The 16491-nt window shown below is 35.1% G+C and overlaps 2 protein-coding genes and 1 pseudogene across 3 annotated transcripts; 1 reads left to right on the forward strand and 2 right to left on the reverse strand.

Annotated features, from left to right (window-relative positions):
- The first annotated feature begins 1541 nt into the window (after positions 1 to 1541).
- On the forward strand, positions 1542 to 4281 carry LOC123204102. 2 transcript variants are annotated; one of them, XM_044620662.1, is made up of 2 exons: positions 1542 to 2412; positions 3905 to 4281. In XM_044620662.1, the coding sequence occupies exons 1-2, from the start codon at positions 2009 to 2011 to the stop codon at positions 3969 to 3971; spliced, it is 471 nt and encodes a 156-aa protein (XP_044476597.1). In that variant the 5' UTR covers positions 1542 to 2008; the 3' UTR covers positions 3972 to 4281. The 2 variants fall into 2 exon arrangements, with proteins under 2 accessions (XP_044476597.1, XP_044476605.1); XM_044620670.1 differs by having other exon boundaries at positions 3908 to 4281.
- Positions 4282 to 4570: 289 nt separating this feature from the next.
- LOC123209579 (receptor-like protein 46) lies at positions 4571 to 7336 on the reverse strand. The gene is given in 2 exon segments (XM_044627681.1): positions 4571 to 6169; positions 6172 to 7336. Coding segments are annotated over 2 exon segments (2484 nt in total). The 3' UTR covers positions 4571 to 4850.
- Positions 7337 to 11664: 4328 nt separating this feature from the next.
- LOC123208608 lies at positions 11665 to 15261 on the reverse strand (annotated as a pseudogene).
- Positions 15262 to 16491: the final 1230 nt, after the last annotated feature.

The following is a 16491-nucleotide window of genomic DNA, read 5'->3' on the forward strand; positions in this document are numbered from 1 at the left end:
AATTATTTAATAGTGAATTTAACTCAAATTAAAAAGTCTTCTAATTGATTTATACATACAATATGCCTACAAAAATGTTTCATGTCAATGTATGCGACATATATATACGTATACTCGCATTAATCTAAATGCATATCATTTTTTTCCTTGATGTATAATAAAAAAATGTATTATCGATATGAATTTTACTCGTGACATTAAACTTATAAAAGAAATTTCAATGGATCCAAAGTTGTTTTATATTTTTATAAATAAAACACTAAAACGTGTTTTCCATCATTCCTAATTTTGGGATCTAAGGTAGCTTGCTTATAAAATTGTAAAAGAATAAATAAGACGGAAGAAAGAAAGAGAGAAGTTGTGGACACACAGGGCATCCTTTGGCTGGTGAAGAAAGGCACTTTAAAGTTCAATGTGGTCATAAATTTTAGAGTGAATTACATTATCCCACCCAAAGTTTGGTTTAAAAACAGTTATTTATCCCTTGAATATATAAATCACAATTGCCTATTCATAACCTAACTCCTCTAATAAAAATTTGATGATAACAAGTTAAAAATGTTATTTTTCTTTCATTAACTAGAGGTCATAATCACACTAGTTGGAATCACAATAAAACCAAACCACAACGATTGAATTATAATTTGCAGCATTCCACTGGAATTACCTAATCACTCTACTTTTCTTATTCTTCTACTTCATCTTTTATTTATCTTTGTTATTTGCAGCTCTCTATAACATTGCTCATATTTTTTCCATTGACTCGGAGCATTTGAAAACTTAAAACCACTACCACCACTTGCAGTCATCGTTGTCAAACCAAATTTGTGACAATCCACCAATAGAAACTCAACAACCCATCACCCCCTCCCACATGAACCTCTTTAATCAAACCCTCACAATCTAGTTTTGCTCCTCTCAAGTAGCACCCAAATTCCATACTCTTAAACCCTCTTTATCGAATCGACTTTTTAATTTTTAATTTTTTTGATTTTGATCAATGATAATTTTGAATGGTTTTTGATATGAATAAAAAGATAGTTATACAGAAAATGACGATGATTCTTATCAAAAGATAAGAAATGTAACAATAATGATCTCATCTTCCAAGGCATCAGAGGCACTAAATGGTGGCAACCAAAGTCAAGAACAATAAAAGAAGCCATAGAGAATGGTGAAATTCAATTGATGAAATCAAAACAACAAAAATAATTGCATAATAAAGAGAAAAAGGTATCATAAGAGAAAATGGGGAAGGGAAGAAGAAAAAAAAGAAGGAATAACAAGAAAGAAAAATAGCAGAGAATAAGAGAATAAGAGAGAATAATAGGGGTAATATAGTAATTTAATTTTAAACACTTGTGTCAAGGTCATTTTCTGTTAATTTAATTACTTTACATTTTATGTGTAAAAATTTGATTTATATGTTGTAGGGGCGAAAGGTTTTAAGGTCAAAACCTTGGGTGGCAAAAGAGATTTTTCTAAATTTATTATGGCAGTTACTATAAAACCAGCAGTTACGTTATAGAATGTTTGACAGTTGGGTTTTGTCTTCCAAAAATTTCCAAATTCTTGCAATAACTTCTGTCTCTCCTTCTCTATCTTTTTGTTCGGTATCCTCTCTTTCTTCTTCATCATAGAGGGTAGAACAGTCTTTTCAGTTACAGTAACATTACAGTTTCCAAATGGCGCCGTAGAAACAGAGAGATCAGGGGACTTTGTTTTGGGTTTTAGCGGAAACCCATTTGAGTTTCAGAGTTGAAACTCTTATTCTTCTTCCGCAGAAACTCAACCTTTTATCTGGGTTTTCCTTCATTTGTCTTGAAACATTCAAAGCCTGTAGCTTTTATCTTGTTATGTTCTTCTTGGTTACCCTCTTGAGATTATGAAAATCAATGAGTTGAAGAGTAAGTTTGTTTTTTATTTTAATCTAGATTAAGTTAAAATGAAGTAATAGTGGAAGCATTGACCGCTTTTTGATTGATTAAGAGAAAGAAAGTTAACTTTCATGAAGGTTTTGTTTTGCAAAATTCATTGTCCTTCCTTCATTTGCTTTTGCAAATCCTCTTCTCATATATACACACCAGGGCCACTGAAGTTGGAGAACAGTCCTCATGTGCCTTCAACAACAACAATTGTGTCAGCTTCTAGTGATCATCAAGATGCGTATGGTGATGGTGATGACGAAGCCAAAAAAGCCAAGGATGTTGATTGTGTTGTAGAGGGGAAGCAGCAGCAGCAACAAGAAGGAGAACAAGAACAGGAACAAAAAGAGGAAGAAGGTGGTGAGGAATGTGTAAAAAGCAGTCTCAAGAAGGAGGATTCGGATTCGAAAAAAGTGCAGAAAAAGAGAGTTCAATGGATGGATTTCTTGGGGAAAGAATTGGTTCAGATCAGGGAATTTGAACCCTGGTGAGTACACTTTTTTATTTTTTGATGTTGGTTTTGCAAAAGTTCGACATATCTTGAATTTAGTTATTTTAAATTGGAACTGATAGGCTAGTTTTATTGTTTATGAGTAATTTGATTATGTTGGATTGGATTGGATCAATTCTTGAAGGTCTGTAAAGAAAACAAAAAAAAAAAAGTTTGACAAAATGGTTGATTTTTATCAAAGGAAATCATTTATATTTAGTGAGGAGAGGGTGAAGCTGATCCAATTACATGTTTTTCAGCCAGATGAAAATTACCGTTTCTCCATAGAAACGGGATGGTGGATTATTTGTCTAAATTATATTTAAGCCTTGAAATAAGTGCTTCATGAAGTGTGAAAGAAGTTTGGTTTTAACTTTTTTGTAAAACAATGGACCGAATTTTAAAGCCTGAAACATGATATGGTGATGGCATCAAGTATCTTTGATTAATGCACCACCTTTAATCTGTAAAAAGGCGAGTCAAGTCATATGAAATACCTTTTGGATGCAATGGCTTGCAGAATTGTGGTTTTCTTTTTCCTTTTTCGATTTCTGTCTCATGAGATGGGGAGATTTTTTTTGCTTTTAGTTTTTGCATCAAGTTCAGGTGAACCTTTCTATTAGTAGGAGAAATAGTGTCAGTGCAATGCAAGTTTTTTTATTATAACTTTTAATTGGCTCATGGAAGGGGTTTGTTGTCAGAATTTCAAATTACTCGCTCTCTGATTTGTTCATGAAAGAACTGGTTTTCTATCTTCAACCTGCAGTTGCTTGGCAGTAGAAGTTATTGTGAAATATGACTGGTGGCTTTTTTTGTTTCCCTTGATTCAATTAGGGCAGGAATATTGAGGACATTGATTTTAGGAATAATGCTGTGGTCTAAAGTAGAAGTTGTTGGTTTCTGGTGGAGTGATTGCTGAAATAAAATTATTGACGCTTCACCCAATGTGTTTAACAGTATACTGATGACAAGATAAATGAGATGGAAGATTAGGAAACACAGAATCTTTATAAAAGATAGTTTTAGCTACCAAAGTTGCCAGTGAACACATAAGTTGCCCATGTGATGAGTTGATTTGTTAGTTGACATAAATTGCACATTTACATAGGAAGAGTTCGATAATCAGGCTACAGGTAGGTATATAGAAAGTTTATGCTAACATTTGTTATCCTTTTGGAAATGAAAACTTGTTGCATCATGTTGGCAATGACATGTTAAGTAATTCTCTGGTGTGGCAGATAGATGTTGGACAATTAATGCTGTTGGTTTCATTTTCTTGCTGGACAACTATTAGTCATAGGGGTGCATTATAATCCCATTTTCTTTTTCAAAGACTTTCAACTAATTGAAAATATTTTTATAGTGAGAGTTTAAAATCCTTTCACAATCAGTTTTCCAGCCATTGTAAGTTTGACCAAAAAATCTATTATCAGCATATCCTTAGGATGGACACTTTGGAGCTAATGTTCTGTGTTTTCTGTTTTCTAAGCAGTGAAGTAGAAGATAGCGACGATGACAGTACATGCCGTAAAGGCTGTGTTTGTACAATTCTATAACTCTGCCATATTATTCATCTGCAAATTCTCATATTGACTAAAGCATCAAGCACGGAGAGACAAACAGCTTCTGATCTCAACCGCATTCAGTTCATCTTCTTCTCCCAGCATTATAAAGGATCAGTATGTGGATATATGGCTTTGACTTTTCTGCCCCATTATCCCTCACATGAGAAATACTCTACAAGAATTCAATATAACAGATAGTTACGTTTACCTTCTAAGAGTGTCAAACTATTGTTTATTTTACAGAACAACATTCTCTTCACTGGATTATGAAAATTTATACAAGTTTCAAGTTTTTTTCTGATGTGTGATATGTCTCATCTCTTGCTATGCTTGCTGCTATTTCTGATGAGGTTCTTACAACACTATCTTAACAGTGTTGCAAATTTTAGCATCATGAACACACATCTATCTTATTTACATAATTAGAAAAAATCAAAGTGAATCACATAGACGTTTTTCTATTTTTAAATATCTCAAAAATTAAAAAAGGTGGAAAATTTAATTTATCTTTCCTTGCCATTTATATATGGGAAGAGATAACAATAACTTGCTCTAGTTTTGTGACACCCAATTGCACAAAAAATTTCATTAACTTTTTGCTATTCTTCTGTATTATAAGATACACAAAAATATATATCAGAAGCATCATGGTGGAGTAATTCATCCTCACTGACTGAAAAAACACTGAAACTTTGAGAAAGCAAGCACCAGACACAACACAGACCATTAGAATTGAGATTGAAGATTGAGAGATAATATACAAGCTTAAACAAACTCTTGTGGTACTATTATTTATTGTTAAACTGACTCAAAAAGTATTAGACAACTCCTAATTGGAAGTAAACAGAAATACCAGGCCACCTCTAAAATTCACTGAGAAAGAGTATCACAGAGAGTAAAGTAGTTGAAGCATATTGCACAGTTTACCGGGTTGAACTTAAATCGTTTAGCCCGTCTTCGGCGTCTAGGTGGTGGTACATGAAAAAATCCAGTGAAATATATAATCAGAACTGTTGCAAAAAATGCGACACAGTATCCAATCCCTACTGCTTCCCAAGAAAACCATGCCACCATCTTTTCATCCTCTTCTGGCACTGCTGGTGTAATCTTGATTGGACAAGGATTCCCAATTTGCATACCACACAACCCACTGTTGTTAGCATAGCAGCTAGGATCATCCATTGTGTCCATCTGGCCACCAATTGGGATTTTTCCCACTAGCCTGTTGTTACTGACATCTAAATTAGTAAGTTGTTGCAGCTTTGCAAAAGTTTCAGGAATCTGGCCAGAAAGTTGATTGTGTGACAGGTCCAAGCTCTCTAGACTCTTTAAATCACCAAAACTTTCTGGTATGCTTCCAGAGAGACTATTGTATGAGATGTTAAGTAGCTTTAGACCTTTTAAGGAACCGAGTGAAGCAGGAATTTGCCCGGAAAATTTGTTCAGTGACAGGTCTAACAAAGAGTAGATGTCCAGGCTGTGGCTGGAAAGGCCTTGTTTGGACTTCTTCCAGTTGACGATCAAGTCATTAATCTCAACCAAGAATGTGAACATATCGGAGATCGTTGAAAATGTGCTTGCTGTCTCAATCATTGCAACCATATTTCCAAACTTAACAGGGATTTCGCCAGTGAGGTTGTTGCTTGAGACATCAAGAATTCGGAGACTGGTTAGATTGGCAATTTTCTCACGAATAGAACCCTGGATAGAATTGTTTCTCAGATTTAGAATTTGAATGGTGGACATCTGGAAGAGAAACCCTGGCAATTCACCGGCGATTTTGTTGTCATGCAGATCTAGTTGCTCAAGCTTGCTAAGATTAGTGAGGTTCCGAGGCAAGTTGCCTGAGAAATTATTATTTCCTAAGAAAAGTATTCTAGTTTCCTGAGAAAATGTCACTGGAACCTCACCTGATAACTGATTATAGGAGAAATCAATGATTGCTAATAATGCATCAGGATCAAAAACTGGAGAGCTTCCCGTAAAACTATTTCTTGCTAAATCCAACAGAAGAAGGCGGTAAATATTTGTTATTGATGCTGGAATCTTCCCAGAAAAATTATTTCCAGCCAACATAAGAATCATTAACCTACTGGCATCTCCAATGTTTTCTGGCAACTCTCCAGAGAAATTGTTCCGCGAGAGAGAAAGGACTGATAAGTTTAGGGTTTGGAAGAGACGCGGGGGAGAGAACCTGACAGCTGATTATCAGACAGAAAAATGTTGCCAACTTCCATTTCTGCAAGCCACAATGGGAAGGGTCCTTCAAGCTTGTTCTCACTCAAATCCAGGTAAACAAGGCTCTTCTGTGTGGAAATCCAATCTGGGATTTTTCCTGCTAGTCCACATGATTTCAGAGATAACTCAGATAACATACACTTTGGCACTATCTTTGCAGTGTTGTTCCAGGTCAGGTTTTGATTCCCCCCTAGAAACAATTTCTTCAGGCTCTTAATATCAAACAGCCAGGATGGTATTTCTCCAGAGAGGAAGTTATTCTGCAACAGAAGTGTTTCCAGATTGCTTAGTTTCTGTATGGATGAGGGGATTCCACCAGTCAGCTTGTTGTCACTCAAGGCCAAAGTGGTCATGTTGGTTAAATCACCAATTCCATCAGGAATTTCCATCGTCAAAAGATTGTCTCTCAGATCCAGCAGATTTAAGTCCATCAAAGAGAGAATGGAAGAAGGAATCCCACCAGATAACTTATTGCTGCGAAGAGACAGCTCCTGCAGCTTCTTTAGATTCCCAATCTCCTCAGGAACGCCACCTTCAAGCAAATTTGCTTCCAATTTCAATAACCTCAAATTCTGGAGTGTAAACATTTCCTGGTTTAAGTTGCCAGCAAGTGCATTACTACTCAAGTCAAGATGCTGAAGATACTTCAAGTGGAAAATCTGAGGAGGAATTGAGCCAGTGAAGTTATTCACCGACATGTCAAGATGCACCAACTTACTGAGATTAGCAAACCCTGTACCAGGTATATCTCCATGTAAGTTATTTGAGTATAAATCAAGATACATCAAACTTTTAACCTGAAAGAGTGGTGTTAAGACTCTGTAATCAACAAGGATTGGCTCTAAAGATGAGATGTAAACAAGTGAATCACAATAGAGAGCAACCACAGCCCTTGAATTTGATCGAGAGCTACACATGACCCTGTCCCATTCACAACAATCTGAGGTTTCGTTCCATGATGTCAAGGCAAATAATGGATCATCTGAAGAAATATTTGTAGCTTTGACTAACAAGGATTTGAATTGGAGGAGTGCTTGTTTTTGATCTTCAGGACAGCATAGAGAAGGGATAGTAAAGAAGGCAATGAAGAGCGCACACAGCAAGCTTAATTTGGCCATTTTTTGGTTTCTAATCCTTTCTTTCAAGGAGCATTATTTATAAGCTATAAAAGTTGGAACCAGTGAAGCTCAACATTCAGGTCTACTGCAAGTCAAAGTTTGGTAAGTACTATTCAAATCAGTTTGAGTGGCTTGTCTCTTCCATGGAAATTCTTCGCTGATGATAATTATTAAGTTGACTTTGATGGGATCACTGTTCTTTTCAAAGGGTAATACTCCGACTGTCCTACTTATCGACAGCCTCAATCAGTGGAATATTATAGCATAAGTTTGTTTTGACATCCCTGTAGCAAATATATTTATTTTCTTCATCACTTTAAGTTTCTTACACACAGACTGTGCATGGCAGTTGCGAAGAAAAACCTTTAGTTGGATAAACTTTCATAATCTTTCTTCCAAATTCATCTATTAATTTTATAATATTTTTCAGTTAAAGGTTAATATGGAATATGGAACCCTGCGCACAAGGTTTGTCCAATTCTTCCAGCAAATACTTGACTGACATTTTTATTTTAATCTTTCTTCCAAAGCCATCCATTAATTTTATAATATTTTTCACTTAAAGGCTAATGTGGAATATGGATACCTGCGCACAAAGTTTGTCCACTCTTTCAGCATATACATTTTGATTTTAATAAACTTAATTTATACAGGTAAACTAATACAATTTTTTTATACAAATATAAGTTTATTCAAACTTATCGTGTTGATCGAAATTATCATTAAAAAAAGGAAAATTGTCAATACTTTTTGACCGGCAAGTGTTTCTTTTTGACTGTGCGTTATGTCATTACGTGGGTAGGTGTAGAATTCTAAAACTGTTGTTGTAGGAATACTAAAATGAGAGGGTGTTAGGCTTTTTCGTTGGTTTTACGTAAATTCGATAATTTGTGTTGTGTCAGTTCAGATTTTGAATAAAGAACTTTCAATTCTAATTTAATTTAATGTAGAATATGTATTAAAAAATTTCAATATTAACTTGATTTGAATTATGTTCGGATTGATCTAATATAACTTAAAATGATCTAAAATATTTTACTATTTCCATTTTTCTAATTGTTTTTAGGATTTCAATTTGCTTAGTTTACAATGACCCTAAAAGATTGCATTAAAAACCAAATCACATTCTCGCAACTCTAAAATAAAATAAAATTTTTAAATGGAAACCCAGAATAATCGAAGTAAAGATTTACAATAAAACAATAGATAATCTTTCTATTAAGTTGTTATCTTTAGATAGATTCATAATGGTAAAGATAGTTGAAATATTGAAAAGATGTCGTGTCATAGTTATGATCAAGGTTTAAGAGTTATTTTATTAGTTGGGATTGTCTTTTCACAAAGAAATTAAGATGAAAGATTAGTTTTATTGGAGTAGAAGATACCGATGATAAATGTCTTACATAATCAATGTTTGGTAAAAACATCAGATAAATAAGAATTAATTTCAAAAATATAAAGACACAAAATTCAGTAGTTTCTAACTTTAGACCATAAAATCAGGTTTCAAGTCCATCAATTTGATCGGATGTTTTAGAGTTTTACGTACAAAATATGATAGAAATTGTTGGTATATATAAAACTTACATGTATTGCCCTTGAAGTGGTTGGAACAAACACAAACTCAACAACAATGTCATCTAGAGACACAATCATGGACACCTTGTATTTTTGGAGCCGTTCAAGCTAGTTGCTTACATAAATTGCTCCATGAAGGTAGTTTGTTGTTGCTTATAACTACTAATATTTGTTTCTCAATACTTCTCCAATCTGCCAAACAAATTCATTTATAGTAGATTTTTTTTCAAGTATTCAAGTTAGTTTAGGTTAATTTTATGTCAACCAGAACTCAACCCAATTTAGTTTTAAGTTGTATTTGGGTAATTTGCATTAGATTTTGGCTAAAAAGACTTACTTTTAACTCAAGTTTTTGTGTCATTTCGTATTATATTAGGTTTATGAGTCATGTCAAAACACCTTTATTTACAGGTGATCAATTATTATGTAACAACTAGCCACACAAATAGCATGCAATGGCCAGCCCTGTTAACTAACTAAACACAGGTTCATTTCTTCCTTCTTCTCCAGCAGCATCTTTAATTCATTCCTCATGGGTCATCTTCCGGGCTTAGAGTTAGGGGGACTGCTCTTCTAACAAGGTCTACAACCTCCTGGACATGAATGACACAACAGAATACATTTCCTCACTCTTAATTAAGGCCTTCAATTAAGACCTGCTAAAGTAAAAACAAGGCAAATGCGATAAAGCTACAGATCTGAGCACTTTCTTGATTAAAGTATATAGGGTTCAAGCAGGCAACCTTGAAGAAAGATGTAACAAAACAAAATTTCATTACTTGTTTTTCCATCTGGTATGGTAGGTAGTGTATTACAGTTAGAGCAAAACTTCCTAGTCAAAATCTGTTCCACATTTGGAACAGTGATCGAGAATTGCTCTCTAGCTGACAATTCGGTCTGTAAAACTAGATAGGTAGGTAGTGTATTACAGTTAGTGCAAAACTTCCTAGTCAAAATCTGTTCCACATTTGGAACAGTGATAGAGAACTGCTCTTTAACTGACAATTCGGTCTGTAAAACTAGATAGTTGGTCACTTATACCCCATAATAAGTTCAGGCCCAGTTGACCGAATCCTAAACTTGACCTCAATTTAAGGAGAATTGTAACATGGTTTGCGTGATTACATCCAAGACCGAGAAAATTCACCCTAGAAATTTGAATCCACTAGATGGTGCTGCTGTGCTGTTCTTGCATTTGCGCAAGCTTAGTCACCATCCACCAAAAAGCATGATCGGTGTTGAAGCAGGCAAGGAAGGATGATCAGACGATGACTTAGAAGAGACCTTTCAACTTGGCACTAAAACAATCTTCACACCATCAAACACAAGGTTGTAGGTTTTTGTTCTTTGCCATGTATCAAATCTCTATGATTTTGCTAAGGTCTGCCCAATATAATAATACATGAGATATGTCCACTAAATTCTTATTGTAACACCACACAAAATGAATGGAATTAAACACAAATGTCATACATATATATATAATATATATATATATATATATATATATATATATATCTTCTGATAAAGTATTTTGTTATAATATTTCTTTGGCTAACATACTCGGAAAATCATGAAAACCATATTTTGTATCATACTTTAATAAAAAAATTCGAAAGAACTCATAAATATTAGATATAGTTTAAGAAAAATAATAAATTTGCAATGAAAAATCAATTATATCTACAGTGATTTTATCATTATAAATTCACATTATCATCTGCCTCTTCAGTGATATAACTATTTCTTATTAAAAAATCAGTTAAAATATAATTATATATTATTAAAATATTTAATTAAATGTATCGATCATGAATATATGAAATAAGTATTTGTTAGTCAAATGACCTTAATTTCTATCTTTCCCTTTGCGGACTTATTACGACATCCACTCATATGTCACATCTCATTTGTACCCACTATTGCTACCTAGTTATGATGATGAATAAGTAGTTATTAGTGTCTTATAATATATTATATATTTTATGATATAATATGATATAGATAAAAAATAATATATATTATAAAATATATCAAATTAATATAATATAATATATGTATTATACGATATGATACGTATCATATAATATGACATATATTATCGATACAAATCAATACACTTTAAAAATATATATATATATATAATAAGAGTGTATACTAGAAATTTTTAAATTTTAAGGGTGTTTATAATATTTTTTTAAAATGATAACGTGTCAATTATAATATTTGATATATGATACAAAAAAATTAAGTTTTTAATATAGGGTATGATGCATAATTTGATAACGAGAAGGATAAAAGAAGAGAAAGAAAAAAAAAAAAACATGAGGAAGACATAAAATACTGATTCATTAGCTATGAATGATGATGAGCTAAGAAGAGAAAGAAAAATATTGTGTCACGGATTTAAACCAGAGCTCTCTAGACTCCAGACGACGTTGTTCACGACGGCTGATAAGAAATTTAAATGCAACTTATGGGAGCAAGGAGAATGGTGATGTTTTGCCACAACGACGACGTTTGAGTATTAGTATGAATAAAAGATTTTTATATTTCTTCGGTTGCTGACGTGTAATGCAAAAATGGTTTTCATATATGTGAATGAATTCCATGTAACAAATTTGGCACTTAGTCAAATCCCCTGTTTCTGTTTTTGAACCAAGCATTAATCCTTCGTAGCATCACTACCAGATGGGGGTTCCTCGGCTTTAACAGCGGCTTTTTCCGATAGACTAGCAGCGTCGCCTTCTTTAGTTTCTGTGGATTGACCGGTGAAGGTTTGTTTCATTGGCAAGAGGAACAGAGCTCTTGATGGTTCCCACCTTAACATATTTGCTCATGAACTTGTACTCCCAGTCTTGCAAAGCCTCCAATTCAGAAGGACCAAGACCAGAAATATCACTAGTTAAATCTTTATCCTCAAAAGCCATCTTTGCAAGAGCTCTGCTTGCATCTTTCCCAATAAACAGTGCATATGGCCCGCTGGTCCATAAAACATTCTGCAAAAAGTTATCAATTAATCAACAATCACAAGCTTCAATTAAATTTTTTCTTAAAGAATTGCAGCCTTTAATGAAAGTTATGGCGTAAGGAAAGTAAGATCTATGCTTGATTGTTGATTTATTTTTTCTTACGCCAACGAATTTATAATAACTCGCCGAACGAATCACCGAAAATTGCCAAAACACGGGCTCCATAAATTGTCTTTGCCACAAACAAAATTGGGTTAGTCACTCTTCTCTTTTTCACATACACCGGGAGAAAAGGTTACGATAGCAAGCCTCCGCCTGGCCGGAGAGCCTCCAGGACAAGGGGGCGGTGGTCAACCATCCACTCTCGAGATTCATATTGATCAATCGATCTCCACGTCCTGCCAGTTCGCTAAGTAGGCTTACTCTACCGAGGTGCAACAAAGTAAAGGCCGGGAAGGAATTCGTTTTTTAATTTGAAAAAATGAGTTCTTTATTCATTGGCATTAAATTTTCCTCGCGCATTTCAGCATTCATTTGGGAACGAATTTGAAAAAATAAATTCTTTATCTGTTTTTAAACTTTTAAAAGAACTAGGAAATTTTACTTAAGTGCCTTCTTATAAAGAATTTGTAAGATATACAAAAATATATCTCAGAAGTATCATGGCGGAGTAGTACGTGCTCATTGACTGAAAAAATACTGAAACTTTGAGAAAGCAAAGCACCAGACACAACACAGACCATCAGAATTCAGCTTGAAGATGAAGAGATAATTAATATGCAAGTTTAAACAAACTCTTGTGGTACTACTATTTATTGTTGAATTGACTCAAAAAGTATTAGATAGCTCCTAATTGGAAGTAAACAGAAATACCAGGCCACCTCTAAAATTCACTGAGAAAGAGTATCACAGAGAGTAAAGTAGTTGAAGCATATTGCACAGTTTACCGGGTTGAACTTAAATCGTTTAGCCCGTCTTCGGTGTCCAGGTGGTGGTACATGAAAAAATCCAGTGAAATATATAATCAGAACTGTTGCAAAAAATGCGACACAGTATCCAATCCCTACTCCTTCCCAAGAAAACCATGCCACCATCTTTTCATCCTCTTCTGGCACTGCTGGTGTCATCTTGATTGAACAAGGATTCCCATTTTGCATACCACACAACCCACTGTTGTTAGCATAGCAGCTCGGATCATCCATTGTGTCCATCTGGCCACCAATTGGGATTTTTCCCACTAGCCTGTTGTTACTGACATCTAAATTAGTAAGTTGTTGCAGCTTTGCAAAAGTTTCAGGAATCTGGCCAGAAAGTTGATTGTGTGACAGGTCCAAGCTCTCTAGACTCATTAAATTACCAAAACTTGTTGGTATGTTTCCAGAGAGATTATTGTATGAGATGTTAAGTTGCTTTAGATATTTTAAGGAACCGAGTGAAGCAGGAATTCGCCCAGAAAATTTGTTCATTGACAGGTCTAAGAAAGTGTAGATGCCCAGGCTGTGGCTGGAGAGGCTTTGTTTCGACTTCTTCCAGTTGACTATCAAGTCTTTAATCTCAACCAAGAATGTGAACATATCTGAGATTGTCGAAAATGTGCTCGCTGTCTCAATCATTGCAACCATATTTCCAAACTTAACAGGGATTTCGCCAGTGAGGTTATTGCTTGAAACATCAAGAATTCGGAGATTGGTTAGATTGGCAATTTCCTCAGGAATAGAACCCTGGAGAGAATTGTTTCTGATTTAGAATTTGAATGGTGGACATCTGGAAGAGAAACCTTGGCAATTCACCAGCGATTTTGTTGTCATGCAGATCTAGTTGCTCAAGCTTGCTAAGATTAGTGAGGTTCCGAGGCAAGTTGCCTGAGAAATTATTATTTCCTAAGAAAAGTATTCTAGTTTCCTGAGAAAATGTCACTGGAACCTCACCTGATAACTGATTATAGGAGAAATCAATGATTGCTAATAATGCATCAGGATCAAAAACTGGAGAGCTTCCCGTAAAACTATTTCTTGCTAAATCCAACAGAAGAAGGCGGTAAATATTTGTTATTGATGCTGGAATCTTCCCAGAAAAATTATTTCCAGCCAACATAAGAATCATTAACATACTGGCATCTCCAATGTTTTCTGGTAACTCTCCAGAGAAATTGTTCCGCGAGAGAGAAAGGACTGATAAGTTTAGGGTTTGGAAGAGACGCGGGGGAAGAGAACCTGACAGCTGATTATCAGACAGAAAAATGTTGCCAACTTCCATTTCTGCAAGCCACAATGGGAAGGGTCCTTCAAGCTTGTTCTCACTCAAATCCAGTTAAACAAGGCTCTTCTGTGTGGAAATCCAATCTGGGATTTTTCCTGCTAGTCCACATGATTTCAGAGATAAGTCAGACAACATACACTTTGGCACTATCTTTGCAGTGTTGTTCCAGGTCAGGTTTTGATTCCCCCCTAGAAACAATTTCTTCAGGCTCTTAATATCAAACAGCCAGGATGATATTTCTCCAGAGAGGAGGTTATTCTGCAACAGAAGTGTTTCCAGGTTGCTCAGTTTCTGTATGGATGAGGGGATTCTACCAGTCAGCTTGTTGTCACTCAAGGCCAAAGTGGTCACGTTGGTTAAATCACCAATTCCAACAGGAATTTCCATCGTCAAAAGATTGTCTCTTAGATCCAGCAGATTTAAGTCCATCAAAGACAGAATGGAGGAAGGAATCCCACCAGCTAACTTATTGCTGCGAAGAGACAGCTCCTGCAGCTTCTTTAGATTCCCAATCTCCTCAGGAACGCCACCTTCCAGCAAATTTGCTTCCAATTTCAATACCCTCAAATTCTGGAGTGTAAACATTTCCTGGCTTAAGTTGCCAGCAAGTGCATTACTACTCAAGTCAAGATGCTGAAGATACTTCAAGTGGAAAATCTGTGGAGGAATTGAGCCAGTGAAGTTATTCACCGACATGTCAAGATGCACCAACTTACTGAGATTAGCAAACCCTGTACCAGGTATATCTCCATGTAAGTTATTTGAGTATAAATCAAGATACATCAAACTTTTAACCTGAAAGAGTGGTGTTAAGACTCTGTAATCAACAAGGATTGGCTCTAAAGATGAGATGTAAACAAGTGAATCGCAATAGAGAGCAATCACAGCCCTTGAATTTGATGGAGAGCTACACATGACCCTGTCCCATTCACAACAATCTGAGGTTTCGTTCCATGATGTCAAGGCAAATAATGGATCATCTGAAGAAATATTTGTGGCTTTGACTCACAAGGATTTGAATTGGAGGAGTGCTTGTTTTTGATCTTCAGGACAACATAGAGAAGGGATAATGAAAAAGGTAATGAAGAGCCCACATATTGAGCTAAATTTAGCCATTTACTAGTTTCTAATCCTTTCTTTCTAGGAGCATTATTTATAAGCAATAGAAGTTGGAACCAGTGAAGTGATCAAAGCTCAACATTCAGGTCTACTGCAACTCAAAGTTTGGCAAGTACTATTCAAATCAGTTTGAGTGGCTTGCCTATTTTGTCAAAGTTTTAAAAATAGTAATTTTCCCCATAGGGTTTTTCCTTTCCTTTCTTTTCTCTGACAACAACCCTAATTCCAACCAACAACCAGCCTTTATGATAATCTTCCTCTCTTGTTGGTATACTGTCACCGTCATTTATTTTCTTTGGAAAAAGTCAGATTTATTTTTATCCGTCTAGACGACACTCAAAATTTCATATTTTATTTCCCCATCTAGTAGGTAGTGTATTACAATTGAGCAAAACTTTCTAATCAAAAGTTGTTCCACAATTGCAATGGTGATCGAGGATTGTTTTTTGTTAGAGATGATAATTCATTATGTGAAACTTGGTATTTGGCCACTTATTCCCCATAAGTTCAGCCCCACTTGGTTGCATCTGAAACTCAGGCCTTAATTGAAGGGGATTTGGAATATGGTTTGCATCATTACATCCAAGACTCAGAAAATTCGCCCTTGAATTTTGAATCCACTAGATGGTGCAGCTGTGTTGTTCTTGTATTTGCTTGTATTTGCTCAAGTATTGTGTGTTATATTGAGCAGTGTGCTCTTATTTTTCATATTTTGACACTAATTTCTATCTCTCTTTTTGCGAATGATGTGCGTCTCCCACTCACATGTATCCACCACTGCTGACTTTTGAATTTGAAGGAAGTTGACTTTATTAAAGGCCGAATGGATATTCCCACCTAGAGGTGACGGTGGGTTGGACGGGCTTTGACCAGGTTCATCGAACTATGAATCAGATTGGGTTAACGTTTACACAGCTTATGGGCCAGATCAACTAATGGAAAATATAAAACCTGCGGTTCAGTCCTATATTTATGGAGTCAAGCTTAACAGTAACGGCCCGTGCATTAATTTTAGTTTAAAAAAGGCCAAGCCACTATTTCCCACCCAAGGTATTGTAATCTCAAATTTTCACCTTTTAATTATAAAAATATCAAACACCCAACCATGACTGGTTAAATTTAACGAAACCCTAACCCCTAAAAATTTAATCTCATTTTCCCCCCTAAAAGTTTAAAAACTAACATTTTTTTCCTAAACTAAGTTTGAAAAGATTGTATTTCCCCCCC

This window comes from Mangifera indica, chromosome 2 (genome assembly GCF_011075055.1).
Source record: "Mangifera indica cultivar Alphonso chromosome 2, CATAS_Mindica_2.1, whole genome shotgun sequence".
In the NCBI taxonomy this organism is placed as follows: Eukaryota; Viridiplantae; Streptophyta; class Magnoliopsida; order Sapindales; family Anacardiaceae; genus Mangifera; species Mangifera indica.